Here is a 25,962-nt window from a genome sequence, read left to right as displayed (position 1 = left end):
GAGTATTTAACAACCATTAAAGGAATCCGATTACATAATTCTTTAAAAATGTGCGTAAGATCCATGCTTAAGGGATGAATAACACGAGAGCATTAAAATCCCAGAAAAATAACAAAAAACCAACAACAGCGTAAGATGCTAATTGAAAACTTTTTGAGTAGAAAAACCAACCATTCAGGAGAATAAACTATGTTATTTAAAAGCAAATAAAATGCGCATTTCAATCAAACTTGATCCATTTTAAGTTTATAATGCCAAGTAATAATTCGTATCGCAGTCTTTTGGACAAATTTAAGAATTAAAATGTTTATCTTCACCAATTTTTAAGTTCACAACACCTCCAGTACATATTTCTTGAAACAACTTGTAGCCGAAAATTATCAAATTTGGACAAATTCGAAGGATTATAGCCGTCAAACCATTATTTCGGGGTTACGGTATCGAATCCTGCCTGCGTTTTTTTTTCGTTTATTTTCATTTTCTGTCCAAATTTTATCTTCATTCTTTTTTGATTGAATGATAGCAACTAGTTTTCAAAACGTTTGAATAGTCGCACATCACGAAAACTCAGTTTTTCCTAAAGTAGCTTCTATGCTAAGAATGCCAGATTGCTCGGTTTTATCCGGGTTTGCCCGGATATTTCATACACAATTCGACAAAAGTCCGGCCCGGCCCGGTTGCCCATATTTTATTAAAAAAGGCCGAATTTTACCCGGATTTTTTCACTTTATTTGCCAACATTAACGACATAAAAAAAAATTGTGTTGTAATTTTTTTTAAATTTATGTGTCCAAAACGAAATTTTTCTCGCAAGTTTATAAAACTATTCATGAATTTTTTTTGAAAAGCCTAAAACTGCAGATGAAAAAATTTCTTTTCAAGTTTCTTTCTTCATTTTAGTTAATTCTGGGTTTTGACTAAATTTGTCCGGATATTGTCTGAATTGTTGGTCAATATTCTCGGTCAAATGCTCGGATTTGCCAGGTTTTTATATAAAATTGCCCGGATTTGTCCGGCTCGGATACGAAAAAATTCTGGCAACCTAATAGAATAAGAAAGAATGATGTGTGATATCGGGAAAATAAAAACGAAACATCGAAAATTTTCTTAGATAGTTTAAAGGTTTATTACTGTTATGCTTACGCGCTAGTACACATACATAGTTACCAACTACTTCCTACTAGATACTGTGTCAACTTACTTTACTAGTAAGCTACTCAAGGATTGCAAAGATCTGGAAATACCACTTATCAATACTTAGTTTTTAGTTCTATATACATGTCCTGTTCAATCATCTTGATCTAGGATTCACCAGACGGTTGACAGTTTTCTTATTTATGTATGTTATTCGTACGAGTTAAAGAGAATAAATAAAATTTACAGCTCATGAGGAACATATCCTGGATTTGTGTGCGTGTGTGTGTGTGTGCTTTTTTTGTTTCGTATCACAACAGTTATACGGTTCGTTTTTTTTTCAATCTTTTGACATTTTTGTAAAGCGAGTGCATAGGATTTTTGCATTATATACAAATCAAACGGGTCATCACTAAATACTAGCAAATTGTTAAAGCTTATATACTTGCGCGACTCTCCAGTGCAACTGAAGAATTATTAGGTTATCTTGTTTTTTTTTTGCTTTTTTTGTTGTTGTTGTGAAAGGAAATAAATAGTGCGGCACTTAAGGTTCTAGTTTCTATTGCGAAAATCTTACTGAGCTAAGGATACTGAGCTAAGCTAAGAAATCGAAGCGTGTTTGTTTTCATCATTGTGTTCGACAATTGTTTTTTTTTCTCGAACAGCAGATAGGTTTTTTTTTAATTTCAGTAAATGGGCGAAGATATTTTTTTTTAAATTTTAACATTTACTGTTTGATTGATATTTAGATTTTATTAATTTTATGTGTTCATTTTTTTAACGATTTTTGTCGTTTCATTAGGATTCTATATTTACTTTAACTTTAATTATAATAATTATCATTATTCATATAACTTTAAGTACGTGTCATTCGAGCTCAGGAACTCCTTAATTCATACGTGATACTCATAAAATATTTGAAAAAATAAACTTTGCAACTTAGATTTGACATTCAACATTTTGCTTCTGATAATGTTCAGGATTTCACTGGGATGTAATACATGTGTAATAGGAAATTCATTAAAACGAGAAAAAAATAACTGCAAAAATCTTAAAATCAACAGTACGCTTCTAAATTAGGAAATAAGAACTAGAACTTAATTTTGTCTCGAAATTACCATGACATTTTTTATATGTTGCATTTTGAATTATGTTTCCAAACTTGTAAGCTTGAAAATATTAAAATTGAAAAAGTAAAATTAACAAACAATAATTCAAACAACCGATCGAAGCCGGAAATTGCTTGTCGACAAATCGAATGCAAAGCGCGTTCAAATCGTAATTCGTTACGGCGGCACGTGATTTGCGCAGAAAGTTTCACTTTCATTATTGCTGATCGAACCGAATCGGTCCATTATTGGCGTACGCCACTTGGCCACACTCTGGCTGGGGCGTTAAATTCACTCATATTCCGCCCATACGGAAGCAATTAAGCCATTCTAGCTTATTGTGAAACTAATCGTATGGACACCTTGGGCGTAACTATAGGAGGTAAAGTAAGGGACGGTAGAAACAAATTAACTCCTACCATAACTATCGGTTCCCCGAAATGCTACTAATACGTGAAGTAGGAAAGAATTGCAACAACTCATCGGGATCGAAACTGACTCAGATCGACACCGAATCAGAGTTTCCGTTCTTCCATCGAGCTTGATAACGACGAGGACGATGAATACGTCAAGGCCACCGGAGCCGAGAAATCTTCTTCACTTTCGAAGGAATTACTTTGTAGTTCGACTGTGGGCCTTCTATTGTGTAGCTGATGCTGCTGCTGCTGTTGATGGTGATTGTGGGCGTTCAGGTGTCGTTTTTTGTGCGGTTTTGACAGCGATTGGTGCACCGAAGGTTGTTGCTGTTGTTGTTGATGCATCAGTTCCAGTTCCGATTCGGATTCGAATGAATTGCCCATGGAGGAAGAAGCGGAGGAAATCACCGATGACGGGGAGTTGTCAAGGTGGATGCGAAGAGATGATCCTGATCCTGTTCCCGATGCCCCCTCGAGGTAGTGGTTATGTTTCTGCCGATAGACGCGATGATGGTGGTGCGGGTGATAAGCGTGGAAGTTGCGGCGGTTGTGGTGCTGATGCTGCTGCGGGATTGTTTTGTGCATCATGATGTCTAGGCGGGGGACGCTGGAAGGAAGAAAGTTAACACATCATTGATTAGTTTGAATCGATTTTGGACAATATGATATGGGATCGGTATGATAAATTTTAACGACTTGGTGTTTCATTCAGAACATTACCAGTCTTCCAAGCAAAACATTACAACCAAATAACATAAAGTTTTTAGAAGCAACAAGACCAACAAGATTTACTTTTAGAAAAGCTTTTAAATACATTTTAGAATCTGAATCGTAAAATAGCAATATAATTATAGACTCAGACTGAAGCACTAGGCAAATCAAACAAAATCGTTGGTAAGATGAGCATAGATTTGCAAGGCTATGCTCAGATTGTTTAGAAATGGTTCTGACTCCGGTTGGAAAAGCGCAGATTGTTAAGGCTACTGCTGCTGATTGTTTGTTCCTCTGGTAAATAAGACGGTGAGATTCGAAAGCGCAGATTATTAAGACTTGGCTTAGAATGCGAAGAGTTTAAGGATTGTTGCGGCTGATTATTTGCTGTGATTTGGCCTTCTGGTGGAAAAAGACGGATTTTTTTTTAAATAGTTTATCCAGACCTATAACTTATACAAGTAAGCTTTTGTGACGACTATTTCCATGTACTTATCATTTATACTAGAATAGTAGGTAGATAGGGAGCTTCAATAGGCTCTTTTTTGCTTACTCAACAGTAGGCATTACATAAAAAATGTTTTTTAATAAAACATTTCATGGTCTGAATTAGAAATAAAAGCACTTCATAGTTTTAAAATCAATTGAAATCCTGAAGTGCTAAATTCTTTATTAAAGTTCAAAAGTTGTCCACTTTTTGAAACGAGTTTTATTTCATAAATTCAGGTTAAAATTTCTTGAAATCTTATTTTTAAAATTTAATTTTGATAACAAAAACTATTTATCTTTATAGTTCATGCACTGATTAAAATTAACTCATTCTTAAAATATCATCAACCGAACTTGAAATAAGACAAACATCTCGACAATCACTGAAGCTTATATAACATTTCATATATTTACTCAATTTGTTTGATTTATATTCCAGAATGTTGTAAAATTGTTATATGAATTTATAGTTTTTGAGTTATTTTTCTAAATGTAGCATTAGGCGTAAAGTTTCGTAGTTAGTCCTGAATGTGAAATTTTAACTCCTGCTTTCGGCAAAATGTTGAAAATAGATTAAAAAACTCATTTAACAATTTCTGCGTTTCTTAAAGCAAATAATAAAACATGATTAAGATATTTAAAACAAAGGTTTTAGATCAATGATGGCGATGACCGTGAGTAATTTCGACACCTGAGAAAAAAGTGATGAAAGTTTTTGTTTTTTTTTTCATTTTTATTCCAATTCAGCAAAAAACGGAAATATTGACTAAATTTGATTTTAAATTTTTAAATAAACACAATTCTATTCTCGATATATGTATCTTAAGGCATGCGTCAAAACGTTTTGTTGGAAGAGATAAACAAAATCTTTCATATCAAATACTCAAAGAATTGTTTGAATCATGTCTTAAATAGACATTTTTTTTAAAGCATTGTATTTCTGAAACTAAAATATCTAAGCAAGACGTATGAATACTTGATTAAATGATGATTAATAGAAAGGTTTAAAATCTGTTGTTTGTACTCTTGTAGGTTTATAAGTTTACCAGTAATAAAAGAAAAATTTCAAAACTTCCATATAAAATCTGATTGAGTTGAATTAAGGAACCCAAAATCTTCCTAAATCAATTATTAATTAAAATACAGAAACCAAGATGATTTTACTTAGTAGAAACTGAATTTGAAATTCTAGTTTCGTTGTTTTTCCGTTAATATATGTATTTATATCCAGGTTAGGGTTTGACTTTTTTACTAAAACCAAAATTCTTGGTTATTGAATAAGCTTCCAGATTCTCAATACATAATATCTAATTGTGTAATTAACGTTCAGTTGCTTCGCAAGCTTCGTACTTTACTACACATTTTTGAATTTAAAGAATCCAGGAATGAGGTTGAGAAAATGTACTAAAAAAATTGAGATTCTAAATTCAGAAAAACATTCAAAATTATTTTTTAATAAGAATTATAACTTTCAATCATTGAGGGCCAAATCTCGAACATATCGCTTTCCAATTTAGACAATTACAAAAATAGCTGAAAAGTTTTAAATTTTAAATTGGAAGAATGCTCTACGGAATGCTAATGCTCAAATATGACAAACTTTTGAAATTTGGTCTTGAGGTTGTAGAGATATGTGTATAATGTTCAATGTTGATGTATTTCGATTGTATTCCGCATATGTTATTTTAATATGGATTCAAAGTTTTGGCTCAAAACTCAGTCATCCGGTTCGTTTGAAGCCAGTTAAAATCGGAATTTGGAAATAGTATACTGATTTTTAACTTCATTTATATTTGAAATCATGATTTCATATTTCATAAAATATGAATTTTGAGAGCTTCTGGATTGGATTCTTTGAATCAATTTTGGGCAATAAGGTTAACATTTTATTTATCTTTAAATCATGAATGAATAGTTTATAAAGTTTAAAGCATTTTACCACGGACTAACCTAAGCAACCAAAAGTCCCATAAAACAAGTATAAAGAAGCTTACTCAGCCCCGTCATTGATATGAAGAACGTTCTATGCTGCTGATTTTATTGATACAACAACAATTTGATAAATTTTCATAGATATATTTAAAAAAAAAATAATGCAAATATACATTTTATTGAAGATCAATGACATCCACAACTTGCACATTAAGCAAAATCTAACACAGAAAACAGAAACAGAAGTTTTAGTCTAAATACAGAAAATACAGATTTTTTCATGAGGTCGATACAGATTTTTTTAATAACCATCTGGCAACCGGGGACAACGATCTATTCTTATAAGTGCTTAACGTTTCTAAGTAAATCTCCGAGTTGAGATTCTTAAGAATCGTAAAATCCTATTTTATAGAACTCGAGTAAGCAAATTCCAAAAAATAATATTTTTACTGATTGATTTACTAAATGATAGCTGCGAGGAAACGCTATTTTGTTATTTATTCAGCTATAAGAAGATAAATGGGGTGGGTTACCCTACTTCGGAGCAAGAGCCTACTTTCAGAATTCCGAAAATTGAAAGTTATCGAGGCCCTCAGAGCCAAAGGGGTATAAGTGCAAAAATGGTCGGTTTTGAGTTGATAAAGCCAAACGATTTTCCATATTTCAAACTATATTTTATGATTTTTTCAGATTTTCAAAAACAATGAAAAATGACCAAACACAACAACTTAATAGCGTGTTTTCTCGAAATAAGCTTTTATGCACTTATACCACTTGGGCTCCAAGGCCCTCAATTGATTTTGCTGGCATCGAATTAAGATACTTTTATGAAAACATTGAACTCTTTTTCTTCCTCCATATTAATCTTGTATGAAAAAAATGTGGCTATGAGGAAAACAACATCCAAAATAGTGCAAATCATTTTATATCCTTTTTCGTTTTCAAAACTTGCAAAGTGTTATATCCATCTCAACCAGATCAATAGTAAGTAGAACAGATTCCAAGGAATATTGCATGCAAGTAGAAAGCTCAACTTTGAATATTTTGTTGTACACCACAGACAACTGGACTTACATTTCCCGATTAGACAGTTTAGCAGATTCAAAATACTTTTGGACAATTAAAACGAGAAATTTTAGTAAGTACACCATATATTGTAACACCTTTTCAAACACATAATTAATTATGTTATATTAATAGACTCCTTGAATAATACATGCCGAAACGTCGGATGAAAAAATAAAAATCGTATTAAGATTTTTTCGTGACTGAAATCGCCGAAAATCAATTTATTCAAAATAATAAACCTTTTAAAATGTCCAACCTTTGTTATTCTTTTTCTTAAGTGGTGAAACAGACAGCTCTATTAGTGGAGCGCATTTTAAGAAATCAGTGTGAATAAGATAAAATAAGATTTTTTAACTTTCCAAGCCTAAGTTTAAAAAAATCACTATCAATGTTATCATTATGAACCATACGTATTTTTTAAATAAAAAAAAATGTAAAGAGTCCAAAAATAAGACAATTTCGAGCATGATGTTACATTTTAAACATGACATCACAAAACTTCGTTTCAATACCAACCAATCTATGAAGTTGTGAATTTTCAATTGAGGCATTATTTAGAACCTATAGAGGAAAATGAGAATTCTTGATCACTGGGGATACTTAATTGCTTCGCTATATCGCGAACCCGGAAAGTCTTACAAATATCAAATGTCTTAGAAACATGTGCTAAATAGAACAAAACCACAACACCTTTAAAAAAATTTCGAGTTATTGCACATTTTTTTCTTAATTTAAAAAAAAAATTGATTTGAACATCTTTCAATTTCAATTGACGACGAAACCTATCTTGAAAATTCTCATTGAAACTTTCAGATGTGATCATTACTCATCATCATCATCATATAAACCTTCTGTCTATATACAGTATGATCCACAAAAAATACTAAAATTATTATGTGTCTGTTTTGGGTCCGTTTTGACGATTTTTGAAGATATTTTTTTATACGTGCATTAGCTCTCTCAAAGCGCCATTTGGTAACAGAACAAATTGTCGATTTCTGTCAAAGTTGAAAAAAAGCAGCTGATCGTCATGTTCTCAGGCGAGAAACTTTTCAATTTTTTCAATAAGTCTGTTGATCTGTTGTCTAATTAACCCACGGATCGGTATACTGCCCCTACAGTCCCATATGAATTTTCGTCATTTTTCATCTAACCTGACTGTTTGTCATTTTGAACATAGTGCTTCAATGTAAAACAATAAAAAAAGAGATTTTGTTCTACAAATTCGAAAAAAAATATCAACTCGTGGCTGTCCCATATGAAATATACCCGCATAACAGTCCCATATGTGAAATACCACGGATTTAGTTTCTTTTCAATGTTTCTTCCATTCATTGCTTTGAATCTTCGAAAAAAGATTCAACTCACTTGATGTCGAACTATGCACATTAGTTTTCGAAGGCGGACCACTAAGAAGGAAGGAATGCCTTCCTGAGCGAAAAACTATCAGATGCAAACAAAAATCGTAAAAAAATATTCAACTTACAATGTGAAATTCACGATATTTTTCCAAAATTATGTTTCTTTTGCTGATATCTGCATTTAGAAGTTCAAAAATGATCAAATTTAAGTCTTAGAAAGCAATTTGGTTAGCAAAAGATATTCTGTATGGGACTGTTATGAGAGTAGATTTGAGAAAGGTCTCAAATATGCTCGCATAACAGTCCCATAACGAATAAAAATTGTGCTCCCGACCTTACCAATGGCCCAATTTCGAAAAATTTCAGGTCTTACGATTTATTATGACAACCTAGAAAACATTCCATTAAAAGATTTTCGTTTATGCTGAATGATGTGGTCACAAAAAGCTAATTTCTCGATTGCTTGTTTTTGCATATGGGACTGTTATGAAAGTAGGGGCAGTATATTTCACCATTGAAAGCTAAGGATGATTTAGAGGATGTGAAATTCAAGTTTTGTACGAAGAATCCCACCAGTGTTATGTTATTTGGAGCGGTTGTTTCGAATGGTTTGAAGATGTCCCCTGTTTTCATGAAAGCTGGAGTAAAAGTTAATACTGAAGTCTACATGGTCATTTTGAAGAATGGAGTGCTTCCATGGATTCCATGCGAATTTTCGCATTTTTTTACAGGCCTTACTGTATAGAACAAATTTGTTTGAACTTTCTTAACTTAGTTGCATTTGGCAGCTCTCCAGATTCCTTGCATCAAAATACTTGTTGTAATATTTGGGTTGATTCATTGACTTGGCACGATAGAATGTGATGACATTGGTTTCTATTTGGGATACTTACTGTGACACATCGTCCATTTCATCACTGGTCCATGAGAGTGAGTTTCGGAAAAAGTTCCAGGGAAGTACGGTTGCTGTTGCTAAATGGGCGAAAGATGAAAAAAACGAAAAAAAAAAATCTCAATTAGCCAACGTCATCAACCGCAGCTCGATGGGCACTCTAGAATACAGTAAGAACACATCAATTTCCACAACTAACGATGCCGAGATGCAGATATCTATAAAACAGTCAAATAGCGTTTCCAGTACCTAAAGTGGTTGGAATTCCTGGCCGATGATGATCAGCTGCCGTCGGCCGACAGGAATGCGGGCGAGATTTTTCCAAATCACATCACGCTCTGACTAAATTGAAGCAATTACAACAACGATCAAGTAAAGCCAAAAACGCATAAAATCAAACGTGCAAGCACAACAAAATTTTCCGAAATGTTAGAAGAAATGCGGCAGCCAATTCCGGTTAGTTAGTTTGGAGCGCAATCGAAACAACGCAACAACGGTTTAAAACAGGTAATTTACAAACTGGAGCTGATTATCAAAATACACAAAACAGGGCGCAACAACTTGAAGAAAAACTAAAACTAGCAACTAAAGACGGTAATTGTAGCTTTTGATTCGGGTTTTTGCAATGTTTACCTCCAATCCGATCGGTGGTTAATAAAAATGTCTTCTGTTTTGGGGGGGGGCGCAAAGAGGCCGCTACTTATTCATGATTTCTATTTATAAAATCGAAAGAAAGACACATCGAAAATCCCACCGCCCAAGAATCATTCACCCTAAAGGTGTGACCGATATTGCAGCTGAGCTGGCAGTTTTTCGGAACACCCAATTGCAGACTGTAAGACCAGTGGGACGTTTTTATCACAAAAAAAAATTGGAATTAAAATGTGAATGAAACGTCGGTAGCGTAAATAATTTTTTTGCAGGCAGGACACAAAATGACCCAATCGTTTTTGCAGTTGAATTTGAAGAAGTGGCAAATCTACTTAGTGAAGGAACTGTGAAAACTAGCCATGAAATTTTAAGAATTTAGAAAACTTTGACAATTTTAACAATTTCAAGATTTTGTCAAATTTTACAATTTTGCCAATTTTAAAAATTTTGACGATTTTTTCAATTTTGACAATTTTGACAATTTTGACCATTTTAATAATTCTTAAAATTTTAAAAAATTTGACAATTTTGAAAATTTTGACAATTTTGAAAATTTTGAAAATTTTGACAATTTTGACAATTTTGACAATTTTGACAATTTTGACAATTTTGAAAATTTTGAAAATTTTGACAATTTTGACAATTTTGACAATTTTGACAATTTTGACAATTTTGACAATGTTGACAATGTTGACAATGTTGACAATGTTGACAATTTTGACAATTTTGACAATTTTGACAATTTTGACAATTTTGACAATTTTGACAATTTTGACAATTTTGACAATTTTGACAATTTTGACAATTTTGACAATTTTGACAATTTTGACAATTTTGACAATTTTGACAATTTTGACAATTTTGACAATTTTGACAATTTTGACAATTTTGACAATTTTGACAATTTTGACAATTTTTACAATTTTTACAATTTTTACAATTTTGACAATTTTGACAATTTTGACAATTTTGACAATTTTGACAATTTTGACAATTTTGACAATTTTGACAATTTTGACAATTTTGACAATTTTGACAATTTTGACAATTTTGACAATTTTGACAATTTTGACAATTTTGACAATTTTGACAATTTTGACAATTTTGACAATTTTGACAATTTTGACAATTTTGAAAATTTTGACAATTTTGACAATTTTGACAATTTTGACAATTTTGACAATTTTAACAATTTTGACAGTTTTCACAATTTTGACAATTTTGACTATTTTGGCTGAGAAATCCAGTCGCGTCAATATGTTAGTTTTTGCTTCTTTGGAAGATTTATACTTAAATCAGAAGTTAGGATAACAAGTCAATTTTCATTAGTCTAAAATCGGGGGGATAAATTTTTGAAACAGACGACATAATTATTTAAGAAGAAGTAAAAACTATATTGTGGAAGCGATTGAAATAAAAAATATCAGGAGCTTTTATTTGTTTTCATTTTTGCTAAAGAGTGACGACATAAAGGGTTCTCATTTTTTGTGTTTTAATGTGTTATCATTAGAATTTGACATGTTTTATAGCAAATTCGCGTACTAGGCCTTAATATTTTATTTTGAAAAGGTATAGTTGAATCAACCATGAAAAGATGAAGGTTTCATCAATCTACAAAACTTATCCATAAGCCTTGGCCTATTATGGATATCACGTATAGAAGTTCTAAATTGATTACACGTGATATAAAACTGAATCGACTTGAAGATTTCATCGACTTTGAATGTTTTGCCAAACGCCTCTGGTTGTTTTGGGCTCGCTCGCGTCTTCCGTTCGCTTCAGACCGGATGACAACTTGTATGCATCAGTCAAGTAACCAACGCGGTGCGGCAGAGCGTAGACGTTTAGTCTACGTTCTACGGCCCTAGTTAATTGCAACAAACTGCCACTTTGTGGAGACAAAATATTTGTCAATGAGAAGCGAAACCGTAAATAAAATTTTACTATCGTCCACACTTTCCGTCCACCGACAAACTGCAAACGTGGGGTTGAAACGTTGCCAAAAAAGCTGAAAACACTGCTCGTTCGGTATATCGAATGGTGGTTTTTTCAGGTTGTTTTTACCAAAATGTACAGAAATTGAAACTAGCTATCGCAATGGATATTTAATCGGGGACCCGCGCACACCTCGACTCAACCTTTTATTCCCCGAAGGCGAATTTGGCCATAATCTTGGGGTAGGGGTCCCTCAAACAGAAGGGAAAGAATCGCGATAAACAAACGTGGGAACAACGCGACTCTGGAATGTGTGTTCGGGGTTGTTGTGAATGTGCCCATTGAGTTTCTGCCTGAACCAGGCGCGCTAAAGGTGTCCGGTGTGTCTACCTACTCGTATGACCGCTATTTGAATTCGAGTCGTCGCGACGCCACCTTCCGTGTCCCCTGGACTAATTTTCCTTTACCATCTGTTGCTTCTTCACCTGTTTAGCGGGATCAAATGGCAGTGGGCACTCGCGAACGTTCAGGAAATGACCAACGATTTCCGTGGTGCGGTTTAACTTTCTTGATACCCGAAGCTGTTGCTACTAAAAAACGCGATGCCGCCCTACAACGAGGACGACTTAACGCCATGCCGCCCATACTTAAAGTGAGCTCTGGCTGGGTATCGGTTTGCGGAAGGATTTTGTTGCTACTCAAATCGTCGGCCGCAGTCGGAGTACTACAAAAATACACGCGAACTCACTAACTAGGTTGTTGTTTATCCCGATTTGTTATAACCATTAAGGCGCGCGAATAGGACTCCCTCTAAAACGCGACAAGCCCGGAAAAATGCGTCGCCCCGATCCAGTCACGTGTTATTCCTGCCCGCGTCGTAAACAACTTCTTCTACTTACATAGTACCGGTGGTGTTCTTAGACTTATTATAGTAAAAAAAAAGTTATAAACTAAAACTAGTAAAGCAGTTGAAGCTCACGGAACAGCACACACTTACCATTTGCTCTACTTGCCTCGGAGCAATCGGCCGGTTGGAAGAACCGGGCCGCTGCCAATGGGTTCTCATCTTGGTCATGAACATCAATCGCGATGCCAAAATTGCGGTTCGGTTTATCCCACAGCTTGACGGCCAGCAGCGTATCCAGGGTGATCCAACCGCGGAAGTTGCGGGTCGTAGTAATGCTGCTGCAGATTCGCTTCTTTCTCTCGGTAGATGAGTTGTCTGTTAGCACGTAGGGGAGACATAAAAAAACAGATTTTGTAAAAACTGTACTCCAATAACACAGGACACATTCTTCGAATTACCTTTACCCTTCTTGCGCCAGTAGACGGATGCGGTGACGCGGATCATCTGCTCCGACGGGTCCTTGCAGTTGTCGGACTCGCGACGCTTCCAACCCTCGGTGGTGTTGCTGGCACCGTTCATGTAGAGTCTGTCGTAGAAAATTTCGTTTAGTTTCTGTCCGATTATTAAAGATGTTACTGCATTTGATAAATTAGATTTCCTAGTATGTTAAAACAGTGTCAATACCACTTATTTACTTGCTAAACATTACAATTATTTTCAAAATGATGTTAGACATAGATACAAGTCGTTTTTTTGGACATGGGTGGATACCGATATTTGAAAAGTTAAAGCAATCACACAATTTGAACCAAACCTTTCGGCGGGGAAAAATCTAGTAAAGTTTTGTCCACAACGTAGAAAATAGTTGTTCTATTGTTTAAAGATAGGTATTTATAGAGATGAGATAAAGTACGTGTAGAAATTTTTTGTTTTAAATTTAATTACGACAAAATAAAATTACAGTTGGATTCGGCAAAACTGAAGATAAATAAAATAAAATAAATTTATTATGCAACGTTTGTTATTTTGGCATCACTAGGCAAAACAAATAAAACAAAGTGAGTCAGTCATTGATCTATACTTGTGAGCAGAGCATCAATTTTTCAAACATCATAGTTGACGTGGTTGCTGATTTTCCTTCACCATCACGTTTTAGATCTCATTTGACTACCAGTCATGCTTCAAGGGACTGGAAAAGCTTGACTATCGTCATGGATTTCTGTTCACGTGACGCATGTTATTTCTCAAACGACGGTCGTCAAGCAAGATGACGGCGTCGGTTGAGAGCATTTGTGTATGATTAAAAAAAATTCGAGTATATGGATTGCTTGTTGGACTAATTGCCAGTATCGAGGACAAATGAAATTCAGATTTAAATAATACTACTAAACATTTTGAAAGGCTAAATAAAAAGCACAAATAAAAGAAGGATCGTACAGCCGCAAGGTCGATTTGTCCTTTTTAGTCCCTACGGAGTTCTTCTCGGTCGAGATAGTTGATGTTTGGTTCGATTTTATCCCGGGCCTTGACTACCCTGAACTGATCTCCAAAAACGGAAACTTAGTTGAAAACGTTTCCATTCCATTGTATGGCTATCTGAACCGAAACCCGGTAACGGGTTTCAGTTTCATCAATGGCATGGCATTACTAATGATGAACGTGTCCTTTTCGATGTCGTCTTAGATTTTTTTTTAATCTAAACAATATCCCGTCACAGTCAAAAAGATGACGACGGGCTGACGGCGACTATGATTTTTCCGACGCTTCATTTGACTGAAGGTTGAGGCAAGTTTGTTTGCTTGGTTACTCATTTGAAGGCGTCTGTTATGAATGCGACTGCTTTAATTTTTTCACAGTCACAGTTTTATGACTGATGACGGTGAAGTTTTTACGCTCTGCTTGTGAGCGACATACGTGTCTGAGTAAATCTGAGTGAATTGAGATTCGCAAGAATCGTAAAATCACGACAACGCACAGTGGTCCAAGAGGACCTTAAATGCAACTTTTTTCCCAGTGATGTTCACAACATTCATTGAGATACTAAATACGCATATTTTGCACTATATCTTAAAACTCTACGACCTTTCCCTTCCGAAGTTATCGCAATTTCAAACATTATTTTTCCTTAATTTTGCGAATTTCTAGGGTAAAATGGGATAAGTGGATCCAAGAACTAAATATCACATTATGAAGCTTGATCCATGTACTATAAACTTAGCCAGAAAATATTTGTCTCAAAGCGCCCGTTTTTTAGTACGGTTGGTATAAATTTGCTGAATTCTTAGTTTTTAACGAGAAAATAGAGATTGATTGTTATAAATTTTGTCATATCCTGTCAAGGACTAAATTAAATGTTTAGATGTCTTCAAATGAAAGTTGTAACACCAAAAGAGCTATTGAATGGTATTTTTAAGGGAATATTTAATGAAACCGGTGGTACCTTTAAACAATTTTTGAAGCGTTTTTACGATTTTAAATAAAAAATTGATTAGTGATCATTTTTTTAAATTTTTAATTTAAAAAGCTGATAAAATTTCAATGCGTTTTGATGTACTATTTGATAATATCAGTTGAAAATTGATAAAGTTATGTGCATTTGAAACATGTTTTAATTTTAAAGATGACAATAAATGTCTGTTTTCTCGTTAAAAACTAAAAACTCATCAAATTTATGCCCACCGTATTAAGAGCCTAAAAAAATGTTGTGAACATTATTATTATGTTAATTCAAAACTCACAATAGTTATGTATAAAAAACAAATTTTAAGTTTGTTTACAACTAAAAGCTGTATAACTCTGCAGTGAATATAGATAGTGCTCTTATTATTTCAGATTTTTTTTCCTTTTGATAATACAGACCCCGTTCGTTTTTGGCAACATTCGATTTTGGCAACATTCGGTTTTTAGAAGCGAGGTTACCTTTTATGTTTCTCTATAACAGGACCAATATAATTTGTACAAACACCAAAAATACGTTTTTACGTTCAGAAATGGTGATAGAATACAACAACAAAACCAAATTTTTTTTTAAAAATATAAAGTACTCAAAAATTACAAAAAGATGAAAAATTTAAAAAATATCAAAACTAATACAAACAAAAGACTAAAAATTACAAAATCAACTTAAAAATAACGAAAAACGTCTAAAACAGTAAAAATGACAAAAGAAAACAAAGATATAAACAAAACAAAAAATGTGCAAAATTCATCAAAAATATGAGAAAAAAAATATAAAAATTCTAATAATTGTCGGAAATTGACTTTAAATAACGTTAATGATAATAAAAAGAGTTATTTTGTAAAAATAGGAGATAAAAAATTTCAGAAAAAAACCGTTCGATTTTGGCAACATTCGATTTTGGCAACACAAAATGTTCGGGCATGTTGCCAAAAACGAACGGGGTCTGTATCTACAATTTTGTAGAAAAAAAATTGTATCTATCTCCCAATTAAAAAAGTTAGTTTTTTTTTGCGGTAGTAGGCTGCTGCAACGATTGTTTATTTATGATTCGGCCACCGGCGAAAAGACGGATTGGCTCTAGCACAATTTTTTAATGCTGCTGTTACGATTCGTTATATATATGATTCGGCCACTAGTAAAATAAAGAATTGGCGAAGGGAGTACAGATTTTTAAGGGTGCTGCAACAATTTTTTGTTTATGATTTGGCCACCGGTAAAAAGGCGGATTTCGAAGGCACTAGGCAAAACAAAGTCAGCCATTGATCTATTCTGGTGAGCGACAGACGTGTCTAAATGGATCTCTGAATTGAGATTCATAAGAATCGTAAAATCACGTTGGTTTCATACTGGTTCGTTTTCTCCATTTAAATTTAAGAGGTAATAATTGTTAGGTGTTTTATTTAAACAGAAAATAAATTTCTCGATCAATTATCCTACCACTTCGAGGTCCCTGCACATCAAATAGTATGTGATAAAATGGAACTGTGAATCATTTATTTGTTGTCTACTGCTTTAAGAATCTATTGACTTAAGGTGGTTCCTTTGCAAAATATGGAAAAATAACATTTTTCAAGTGATGATCAATTCCAGCATTGCGTCACATCATTTGGAATTTTTTTATGGTTGAGTTATAACTTTTATGGTTGAGTTATAACTTAAGGAGGATCTTCTTCCACTAAGAAGGCTCGCAGATTGAGGGAATAACGGAAAAAAAAATTCAAGATTTGATAGCATATGTTTAGAGTGTCCATTTTGCGGACCTTTTTCGTTTCTGGGAATTTTACGGTTCATTTCTCGGGAATTCCGGGATCTCGGGAAATATTTTAAACATAAAAAAAATTATGATTCTAAATGTATAAGAATGTTTTGGTGTTTTGGTGTTATTAACCCATTTTTATTAAAATATATCACTCAAACAGCAAATTAGAATATAAATGGAACAGTGCCAAGGCAGTATTCATTCATTCAGCAAAAAGTTTATTGAAAAATCTGATAAACTCAGTAGAACCTATAAGAATAAAAGAAAATTCTAAAAAAAATTATTGTTAGATTTTCTGATCTTATCTTTAGAAAATTATCATAATGATCTCTAGGATAAGAACCGTTCCAAAATTATTTAGAAAAATATTGCTATTATTATCTTCAAAACATCTAAAATATGCACAATCTGGCTGTCCACTGATCGGTTTATTGTTTAGAAACTTTGGGGCTTATTCTGCGACGCGAGTGACGTGACTCACGAAATTTCACTTCTTCGTCCTGACCCCAGAAAATGCTTCAGCAAAGAAATTTCTGTATCAATGAGTTCTGAAGACCAATATCAGCTCATCCGAACGAAAATTTCGACACTAGAAAGACTTTTTAAGCCAGCAAAACGATATGAAATTTCCCCTTTGTTTTTATGACTATAGTATCGAAAACAGACCATTTGAAACCTTGTGTAATGCTCACTGTGATACAAAATACTCTAAAAATTCCAGAGGATTCCAAGTTCAACATTTTATAAAAGGATTCTCGGAAACAAAGTTGTGATTCTCGGAAAATGGTTATTCCCGAATTTTTCACATTCTTGGGAATTTCCGGTCGGGAAATCCAGGGATTGGGCACATACGTTGAAAGATACGATGTCTGTACTGCAAATTTTTATGTACGGACATACAGTACAGTAGTACAGTAAGGTGAAAATTTCAGGTTGGTTTCTATAAATAACACAAGGCAACAAAATTTACATTTTTCCGAGTTGAAAGCTTTTTTTTTCTTTGCTCTCATGTTTTCGAGATTACTTTTGAAAATTGGTAAAAAATCACTAAATGAATTTGTGAACTTTTTGGCAAAACTGTAGAACTTTACAAATATTTTGAAAATAGAGGTTTTAACTGAATGATCAACTTTCTCGAAACAGCGAGTAATTTTTACTTCTGAAAAAAAGTTATTGAAGTTTTCTTTTTGTTAATTCTTCCCAAATATGTAAAAATAAACGAAAAGTTTGACGAAATTTTAAAGAAGATGAAAAGTAAATTGAAACTTTGATATGTTTAACACCTTAAGTCCAATCGGGAAAAACACTTCCGAAATAAAAATATGATTTTGAAATTCTACAAATATTTTATAAATCAAACAGCAGGAGAAAAGTTTCATTTGTTTAACATCAACCATTCAAATGAAATGTTTTTTCAATATTTTTCAATGCATTGATTCAATTTTTTTTCGAACAGTTTTATATCTTTCAAATGTCATGTGGAGCTTTTAAAATTTTTACCCAACAGGTTTAAAATTTAACGAGCTTATTTTTTACTGATTATGAATTATGAAAAAGTTAAACTTCACATCTTAAATTAAATTTAACAAAAACGACAGTTATCCATAATTTGTTTCAAAAAAGTTCATTTTATTCTCGAAACTTTCAATATTTTTCGTGTGAAAAAGGGCAGTTGAGTGAGAGCACATTCCGAATTTGATAATTAAAGAAATTTTGTTAGTTGTATTGTGTTAGCTTCCTGCACATGAAAAAAATGCGTAGCTATTTCCGCAACCGGTTCAAGATAATTTTACCATTTTTGCTTTTTAGTATCATCAACCATGACATAGTATTATATTTGTTTAGTTAAAGAGCGCATGATATTCTGATGTTCAACGATTTTTGTTTCGATATTGTGGCACACATTCATGTAAATAAAATAGTACTTTTAAATTTTACTGTCGAGTATAATAATTTTATTATGGTTCCGTTTTATAAAAGCTTATGGCTGAAACAAATATCATTTTCTTCTTTTGTCATCCCTCCCCCCCTTCGGAATTTACAAAAAAAAAGAGGGAATAAATAAGTTTGAAGTATTTTATGTTAATTTCGAAAAAAAAACAAACATCCGAAGATTCCAAGATTAAAAACAAATTTTGGAAGATGAAAGTTATTTCACCCTTTGTATTCTTGATTTTATGGATTTTTTCAATAAAAAAAATATTTGATTCAAAGGTCCAATCCAATGATATAGTATGCGATTTTGTTGCATACAAGCTTTCGTGCAAATAATTCCGGGTGACAAAAAAAGGATTTAAAATTTGTTCCGGCCTTATTGAACTCGGTAAATATTTTTTTTTACAAATAAAAGTTATTTTAATGAATTATGTTGTTTAATATTGCAGGCGGAAATCCTGTTCTTCGAAAAACGGCAAAGTTTCAGAAAGTCCATTTTTGGTCAACATTTTTTTTGGAGTTAACACCAGATCTCAACATTTCATGCATTGCAAGTTTGCAAGTTGTTTGTCTTCAAAATTCAAATTTCAATTTTCTGGATTTCTTTTGGGGAGACTGTAATTTTTAAAATTTTGGAGTCGATTTCTGACAAAAAAAAATTCTAGACATCAGATTTTGACAATTTGGCATCATAGTTAATATTTCGATTTTTCCGATTTCTTTTAATCCTTTTAATCCCACCTTTGGTGATTTTTGGGGGTCAAAAAAAGTATTCCTTCCACAGTATTCCTTTCCACATTCACAGGGAATCGAGTAAACTACATTTGTTTGTTTAAGTTTTGGGATCTGGTCCTTCGTTTTGGTGGACAAACAGTTTTTAATTTTATTTATTGGTTTCGAAGATACAATGATATCATGTTTTCTTAATAGTTTACTGACTTTTTCGCTTAGCCCTGGGATATATAGTTTACTCGATTCCCTGTGAATGTGGAAAGGAATACTGTGGTCAAACATCGCAAACACTGGAAAAACGTATAAAAAACCATAAAACAAGTCTTAAACAAAACTCCAGGGCCACAGGATTGACACAACATGCTCTTGAACAAAACCACAAATTTGAATTTGAAAAGGCTTATATTTTAGAAAGAGTTAACCAAGAAAGAAAAAGAAAGACTGCTGAAACATTACATATAAAACTGAAAAAAGGAAATACAGTAAACATAAAACAAGACGCTATCGAGATCTCTAAAATATACAGCTCAATAATCAAAAAACTAAGAGCGACGCCACAGTTCATTTCCTTTTGTCCGATCGGGGTACGAAAAACACGTGCTTCGATCCATCCATGTATCATTGTATAGATCAATGCAAAGTCAGCCTATCGACTTTGCTTCTTCTAGACAATAATACGATGTGGGACAAATGGTCTTGTGCGGCAAGAAGTTTTCTCAAATCACGCTCTTGGCTCATTTTCAACACCTTTCATGCTTCCTAATCTAATCTATCCGTCTATAATTTTCATTACTTTCATTTGAAATTCTTCCTATTAGAATGTATAATTCACCGAAATGCCATTAATCATTAAATTAAAAGTTCTCAAGAAAGAATTCGAAAACGACGACCCCAAACACGACGACAACAACCGACTGCACGACGTCACCAAGAACGCAAAACGCAAGCTACTAGAAGCGATTCAAAATCTGACTCAAAGTAAGTTAGACAGCCGTTAGGAAAGCACACGGCGAAACAATTGTAAGTGCTTCTAGTGTAGTTAAAAGTGACGGAAAATTGTGTAAAAGTTTTATTCTTATAATTTTTTGTATTATATTCTATTTTTGAAATTTCATGAAATACAGTTTTTCTGAAGATGGCCGAAACAAAACAGTAAGCCGAAACGTAAAGAAGTTGTTTGGATTTGACTTAATTTTTACCAAAAAATATCAACCAAAATCGATAATAACAATTAGCGGTGATCGAAAATCGTCTAATTGACTTCTAGGGCTTCCACGGCCGATGGTTCGTCGAGATAAAGCATCCAACCCTTAAAAACCTACAATGGTTGGCAATCCACTCCGCTTGCTTTTTGTTATATGTTATAGGTATGTACTTGATTTACAAAAGGTGGATCTGGAGCTCGCTATTATAAGGAAAAAACTAAAACACCATCTGACTAACAGACTAGCAGAAAGCAGTATTAATGTTCAAATTTTCTATTTTTGATCTTCATTTTCAATCTCCGGTCATCTCAAAAGAGAAAAACTACCTAAATTAGACTTTTGAAATTTAACGGTTGTGTTGAACGTTGTATGTATAAAGAAATAGTTCTGAATTCTGATCATTTGGAAGATTCTTCTAGGATTATTTGTGCACAGTTTAGGTTCCTCAATTTTTCTACAATATTTGGCAGGTGTAGTTTAAATGAAATGTTTACTCTGTGTTGACTCTAGACTAAATTTGTTGTTTAAAACTTCGCACAGAGTTTGAAATAAGTCGCTTTCATCAACTACCTACCATCAAATATAGGAATTGATAAATTTTTCTTATGTTTGGCTTCCCAGATAACCAGAAATCGTAAAGTAGTGTTCATTGTATATTGTATAAGTATCCAGTTTAAATTGGAATTGTATAAACATCATGTTGTAGCTAAACCAAGTTATATTTTATCGTTTATGGTTTGTATAGTTCATTATATACGATAACATTTTGTTAATCGTATAGAAAGAACAATAAAGTTGTTTTGAATCACAGTAATTGTAAGAACATCGTATAATGGAATTTAAACAATCTATTCGTACATGTCATTCAAAGTCGCTTATTGAGATAAACTTAATCGGTAAATAATTGTTAATAATGCATTTCCTATGCTTAGTAAATAATATCGTAATCATCTTATGTCAAAAATGGAAATCCTTGACGAATTATAAACGTCTGCTGCCTTTCCTGAATAAACACGGTTGTTCCGTACTGTTTTGGCCGGATTTGGCATCTTGCCATTACGGTAAAAAGGCCATGGAGTGGTACGCCGCCAACAACGTGCAGGTGCGTGGCATTCAAGATTTTTATAACAAGGTTCATCAATTTATTCACATAAAGTTGTGTATGGTTCAATTTTATTCGCAGTAAATATAAAATTCTAATCTATTTATGGCGATCGTAATAAGGGAAAAATTTAATTGCTTTGGGATACAGTTACAATAAATTGTATTAAATGGTGAAGAAAGTTGTACAAACCTCAGGCTACCTGCAAAAGGAAACTGTAATGAAATTGTAAGGCAGGCAATAGAAAGTTGTAAGTTGTACAATCCTAAGATTTTATGCAAAGCAAAGTTGCTATCAAATTGTTGAAAACGCTATACAAAGTATTATATTTTCAAGTTTGGTCCGTATATTGCCTCCACTTTGGTACGTACAGGCTCATATAGAATATTCTATACAACTTTTCCAGATTGTACAAAAGTGTGTATATCTCAGAAACAACTGAAATATACAGACCAAAATGTTCACTGGGTTTGTATCTTTATTACTACTGAATAAAAATGGTTTAAAAAATGGTTCATGGAATCTTCATCTTTGAAAGTGTTATATACTAAGAACATTTGCGAACTTACCTCAAAATAGCCGAGCTAACCGAATTGTAAGGCTTACTGTGGGGAAGACGAAAGAACAGATTCCAGGTGTAATCGTCCTCCCAGAAGCTCTGGTTGGTGTGTTTCGGCAGGTCGCACACCGCGGAAAAGGCCATCTCGTGGGTGGCCCCCACTGGCCCCAGGGTATCGTTCCTCATCAGGTTGGACTCGATGTTGAACTTAATATTGCCGATGATGTGCTTCTCGATGCTGCGGAGGGAGAAAAGAAAAATAGCACAATTAAAATACAAATACCTACTACATCGAGACATGACAGTTGTTGGCCGACGGCAATCGGTGGCCGGCCGGTCGGGAAAAATCTGTGTCTGCAATGGAATTCGATCGGAGTTCACCAAAGAAGGATCCCCTCACTCGAAGAGGGGAGGAATGGTATTTTCTCACCTCACAATCGGCGAAACATTCCTGGTGAGTCGCTCCGCCGACAGAGACACTTGCCCTCTCCCCTGGAACCCCGACGCGGATTGTGTGGTGACACACGACCAGGTTCGGGGGCTTTTCTCTCTGCTGATACGATATTATACCTACTGGGTAGCTACTACACTTGCAAACCGGTTGCATTCGTCAGTCAATCTCCATTGATGCTTACAAACAGCTCACGACGACTGCTTGCTCCCGGCCAGACAGTGGCTAGACGACCACACGACACGCGGCCAACCCTCCTCGCGCCCCCCAATTTCGCGCTACCGTTCGGAAAATGCCACCGGATGCCGAAGGCAAGCGGCACGGGCGCTATAAATAGTGCTGCTGTTGCTGGTACGTTCTATGCTTTACATGCGGAGGCCTACATGCGAAAGATTAGGGTGGATCATATACATACAATGAGAAGTCCTAGACCGGCTGTTGAGGAGTGAATTCAGTATCTCCGGCTCACCGAAAAAAACAAAAGAGATCCAATAAAGGGTGATACGGCCAAAATTTGGTCAATATCAACTTGACGTATTTCTTTCAATTTTGCATTGAAAAACCTGAACACCCCTCATTTTGAAGGTGTGTGTGTGTGTAGAATGTTGCTCCTATTTTGATTTTGGAATTCACTCTTCAGTTGTCAAAATGCTGTCCAAGGAAGAAGAGCAGTGTATCAAAATTTTGCTCGCGCATCGCGAAAATCCGAGCTACTCGCATGCAAAGCTATCAAAATTGCTAAAAGTAAATCAACCGTTACAAGTGTAATTAAAGTGTTTGGGGAACGTTTGTCGACAGCCAGGAAGTCTGGATCGGGGGGAAATCGAAAACCGGAAGCCGCTGAGACGACAAAGAGAGTTGCCGGTAGTTTCAAGCGACATCCTAATCTCTCTCTTCGAGATGCCGCAAATAAGCTGGGTGTATCGTCTACAACCGTGCATCGAGCCAAAAAACGAGCCGGACTATCGACTTACAAGAAGGTAGTGACTCCAAATCGTGATGATAAACAAAATACGACGGCCAAAGCGCGATCCCGGAGGCAGTACACGACGATGCTGACGAAGTTTGACTGCGTGGTAATGGACGACGAAACCTACGTCAAAGCCGACTACAAGCAGCTTCCGGGACAGGAGTTTTATACGGCAAAAGGAAGGGGAAAGGTAGCAGATATTTTCAAGCACATGAAACTGTCAAAGTTTGCAAAGAAATATCTGGTTTGGCAAGCCATCTGTACCTGTGGCTTGAAAAGAAGCATTTTCATAGCTTCCGGGACTGTCAACCAAGAAATTTACGTGAAAGAGTGTTTGGATAAACTTCTGCTGCCTTTCCTGAAGAAACACGGTTGTTCCGTGCAGTTTTGGCCGGATCTGGCATCTTGCCATTACGGTAAAAAGACCATGGAGTGATACGCCGCCAACAACGTGCAGGTGGTTCCCAAGGACAAGAACCCGCCCAACACGCCAGAGCTCCGCCCAATTGAGAAATACTGGGCTATTGTCAAGCGGAACCTAAAGAAGACCAAAAAAAAAAAACTGCTAAAGACGAGCAGCAGTTCAAGGCAAACTTTTTCTTTTTGAATTTCTCGAATCCTGGGGTGTAGAAGCTTTGTTTTGGTAAAAAACTCATTCATGATTTTTGCAGATTTTTTAAAGTAACGTTTACATGGGTAAAGTTGAATTTTTAGGTTGTTTGTATGGAATTATTGAATATTTTGTACTGAAAAGTCAACATCATTTAGTTTTGAGATTTTATCATGGTCAAAAAAAAATTTCACCGCGAATATGGCGAAACCGTGAATTTGGCGAAACTAAAAATTAAAGTGGAAAAAAGTATTCTTATTGTCTTTAATCAATAATTTAAAATGTTTTCAATAGTGGAAACGTTTTGTATCAATAAATTTTGATCATAAGATGTAATTATGAAAGATTACTTAACACAAAGGATCGTTTTCAGTTCAAATTATTCTTCTGTATAGGAATTATAAGATTTTTTCTTGAAATAAATCCATGTAGAATATCCATTCGATATTCTACATCTATATCAAGTAAATTATTTAGTTTTTACGGAAATTTAACAGTTTTTATCTCTGCTTTTGAACGAGAATTAAGGTTATTTCTTGAAAAGTGTAATAAAATCGAAACTAAAACCGTGATAAAATCGGGCGTGAATTTAACGAGCATTGATTAAATCGAACAGTGATAAAATCGAAAAACTACTGTATTTAAGTATATTTTTGAAATTTATGTTCTCAGAAATTTTCATTGGACAAAAGTTATTTAGAGTGAAATTTGGAAAAAAAATCAAGAATACACGATTTTAAGTTATTGAATGTTGCTATAGATATTGGGTTTATAAAGAAAGATGACCTAAAAAAATCAGGGTGATTTATACATACAACGTCGAGTGAACCACCTTGATGTACGCAACTAGATAGTGCTATATCTCACGGTTTGAAGATTAAGTACGCTCAATGAGCATTGGAATAGTTCTAGCTAGAGCTTACCTCTTGCTGCTACTTACTAGTCGTACATCCATCTGTCCAGACAGAACTGCACCTTGTTCTTGGATGTACTCTTACAAGCTAGCCGTAAACAAAATGACTTTAATGAGGGCTTTGGGTATTTAGTTTGTTTGTCAATACAGTCCCAGAACAGTCTGAAGGATCAAATCCAGTCGAGAGTGTCTATGATGATGATGATGAAAGTCGCCTAAGTCGGCAGACATAGAATGCTATCGTCTCACATTTCCGTTCGTCTGTGCTACTGTGCTACAAAGTTATAGTTTTTTTGAACTATGTATGTATTTAGTCATATGAATGCTAAATAATGATGATGGCGGAAATGGCGAAAGAGAAAGGTGTTGTGGACTCATTTCGTACCTGACCGGTTGAAAACTTTCCTCTGTTCTAATAGACTAAGTCGATTTGGGGTCTTTTTGAATTTCTCGAACCCTGAGCTCTTAAATGCTTCGTTTTGGTTCTAAATTCATCCACGATTTTTTACAGAATGTTTAACTAACGTTTACATGAGTTAATTTGAACTTTTATGTTTGTATGTAAAAATTTTGTTTTGAAAAATCAACATAATTTTTTGTTTCTTCTGTGGAACCGAGGCTGCTAATGGGCCAATTTATAAATTCTTCAAAGGAAATATGCCGCTGAACAACATAGACGAAAGCCGTAACTTCGTATCTCATAAGGCAAAAAAGTTATTA

General features: G+C 34.3%; 1 protein-coding gene across 1 annotated transcript in view; it reads right to left on the bottom strand.

Moving 5' to 3' along the window:
• Window positions 1-1,102: 1,102 nt before the first annotated feature.
• The window catches only part of LOC129756911 (protein anachronism), a 52,185-nt gene continuing 27,325 nt past the window's right edge, over window positions 1,103-25,962 (bottom strand). The window contains exons 2-6 of the mRNA XM_055753967.1: window positions 22,309-22,536; window positions 13,004-13,131; window positions 12,696-12,920; window positions 9,114-9,192; window positions 1,103-3,266 (exon numbers count right to left, since the gene is read on the bottom strand). Coding sequence (XP_055609942.1) covers window positions 2,759-3,266; window positions 9,114-9,192; window positions 12,696-12,920; window positions 13,004-13,131; window positions 22,309-22,536 — 1,168 coding nt within the window. The 3' untranslated portion in view covers window positions 1,103-2,758. The remainder of the gene's footprint in view (window positions 3,267-9,113; window positions 9,193-12,695; window positions 12,921-13,003; window positions 13,132-22,308; window positions 22,537-25,962) is intronic.

This window comes from Uranotaenia lowii, chromosome 3 (genome assembly GCF_029784155.1).
Source record: "Uranotaenia lowii strain MFRU-FL chromosome 3, ASM2978415v1, whole genome shotgun sequence".
Classification (NCBI taxonomy): Eukaryota; Metazoa; Arthropoda; class Insecta; order Diptera; family Culicidae; genus Uranotaenia; species Uranotaenia lowii.
Note: the sequence above shows the minus strand (reverse complement) of the source record. Positions and strands in the feature narration are given on the sequence as shown.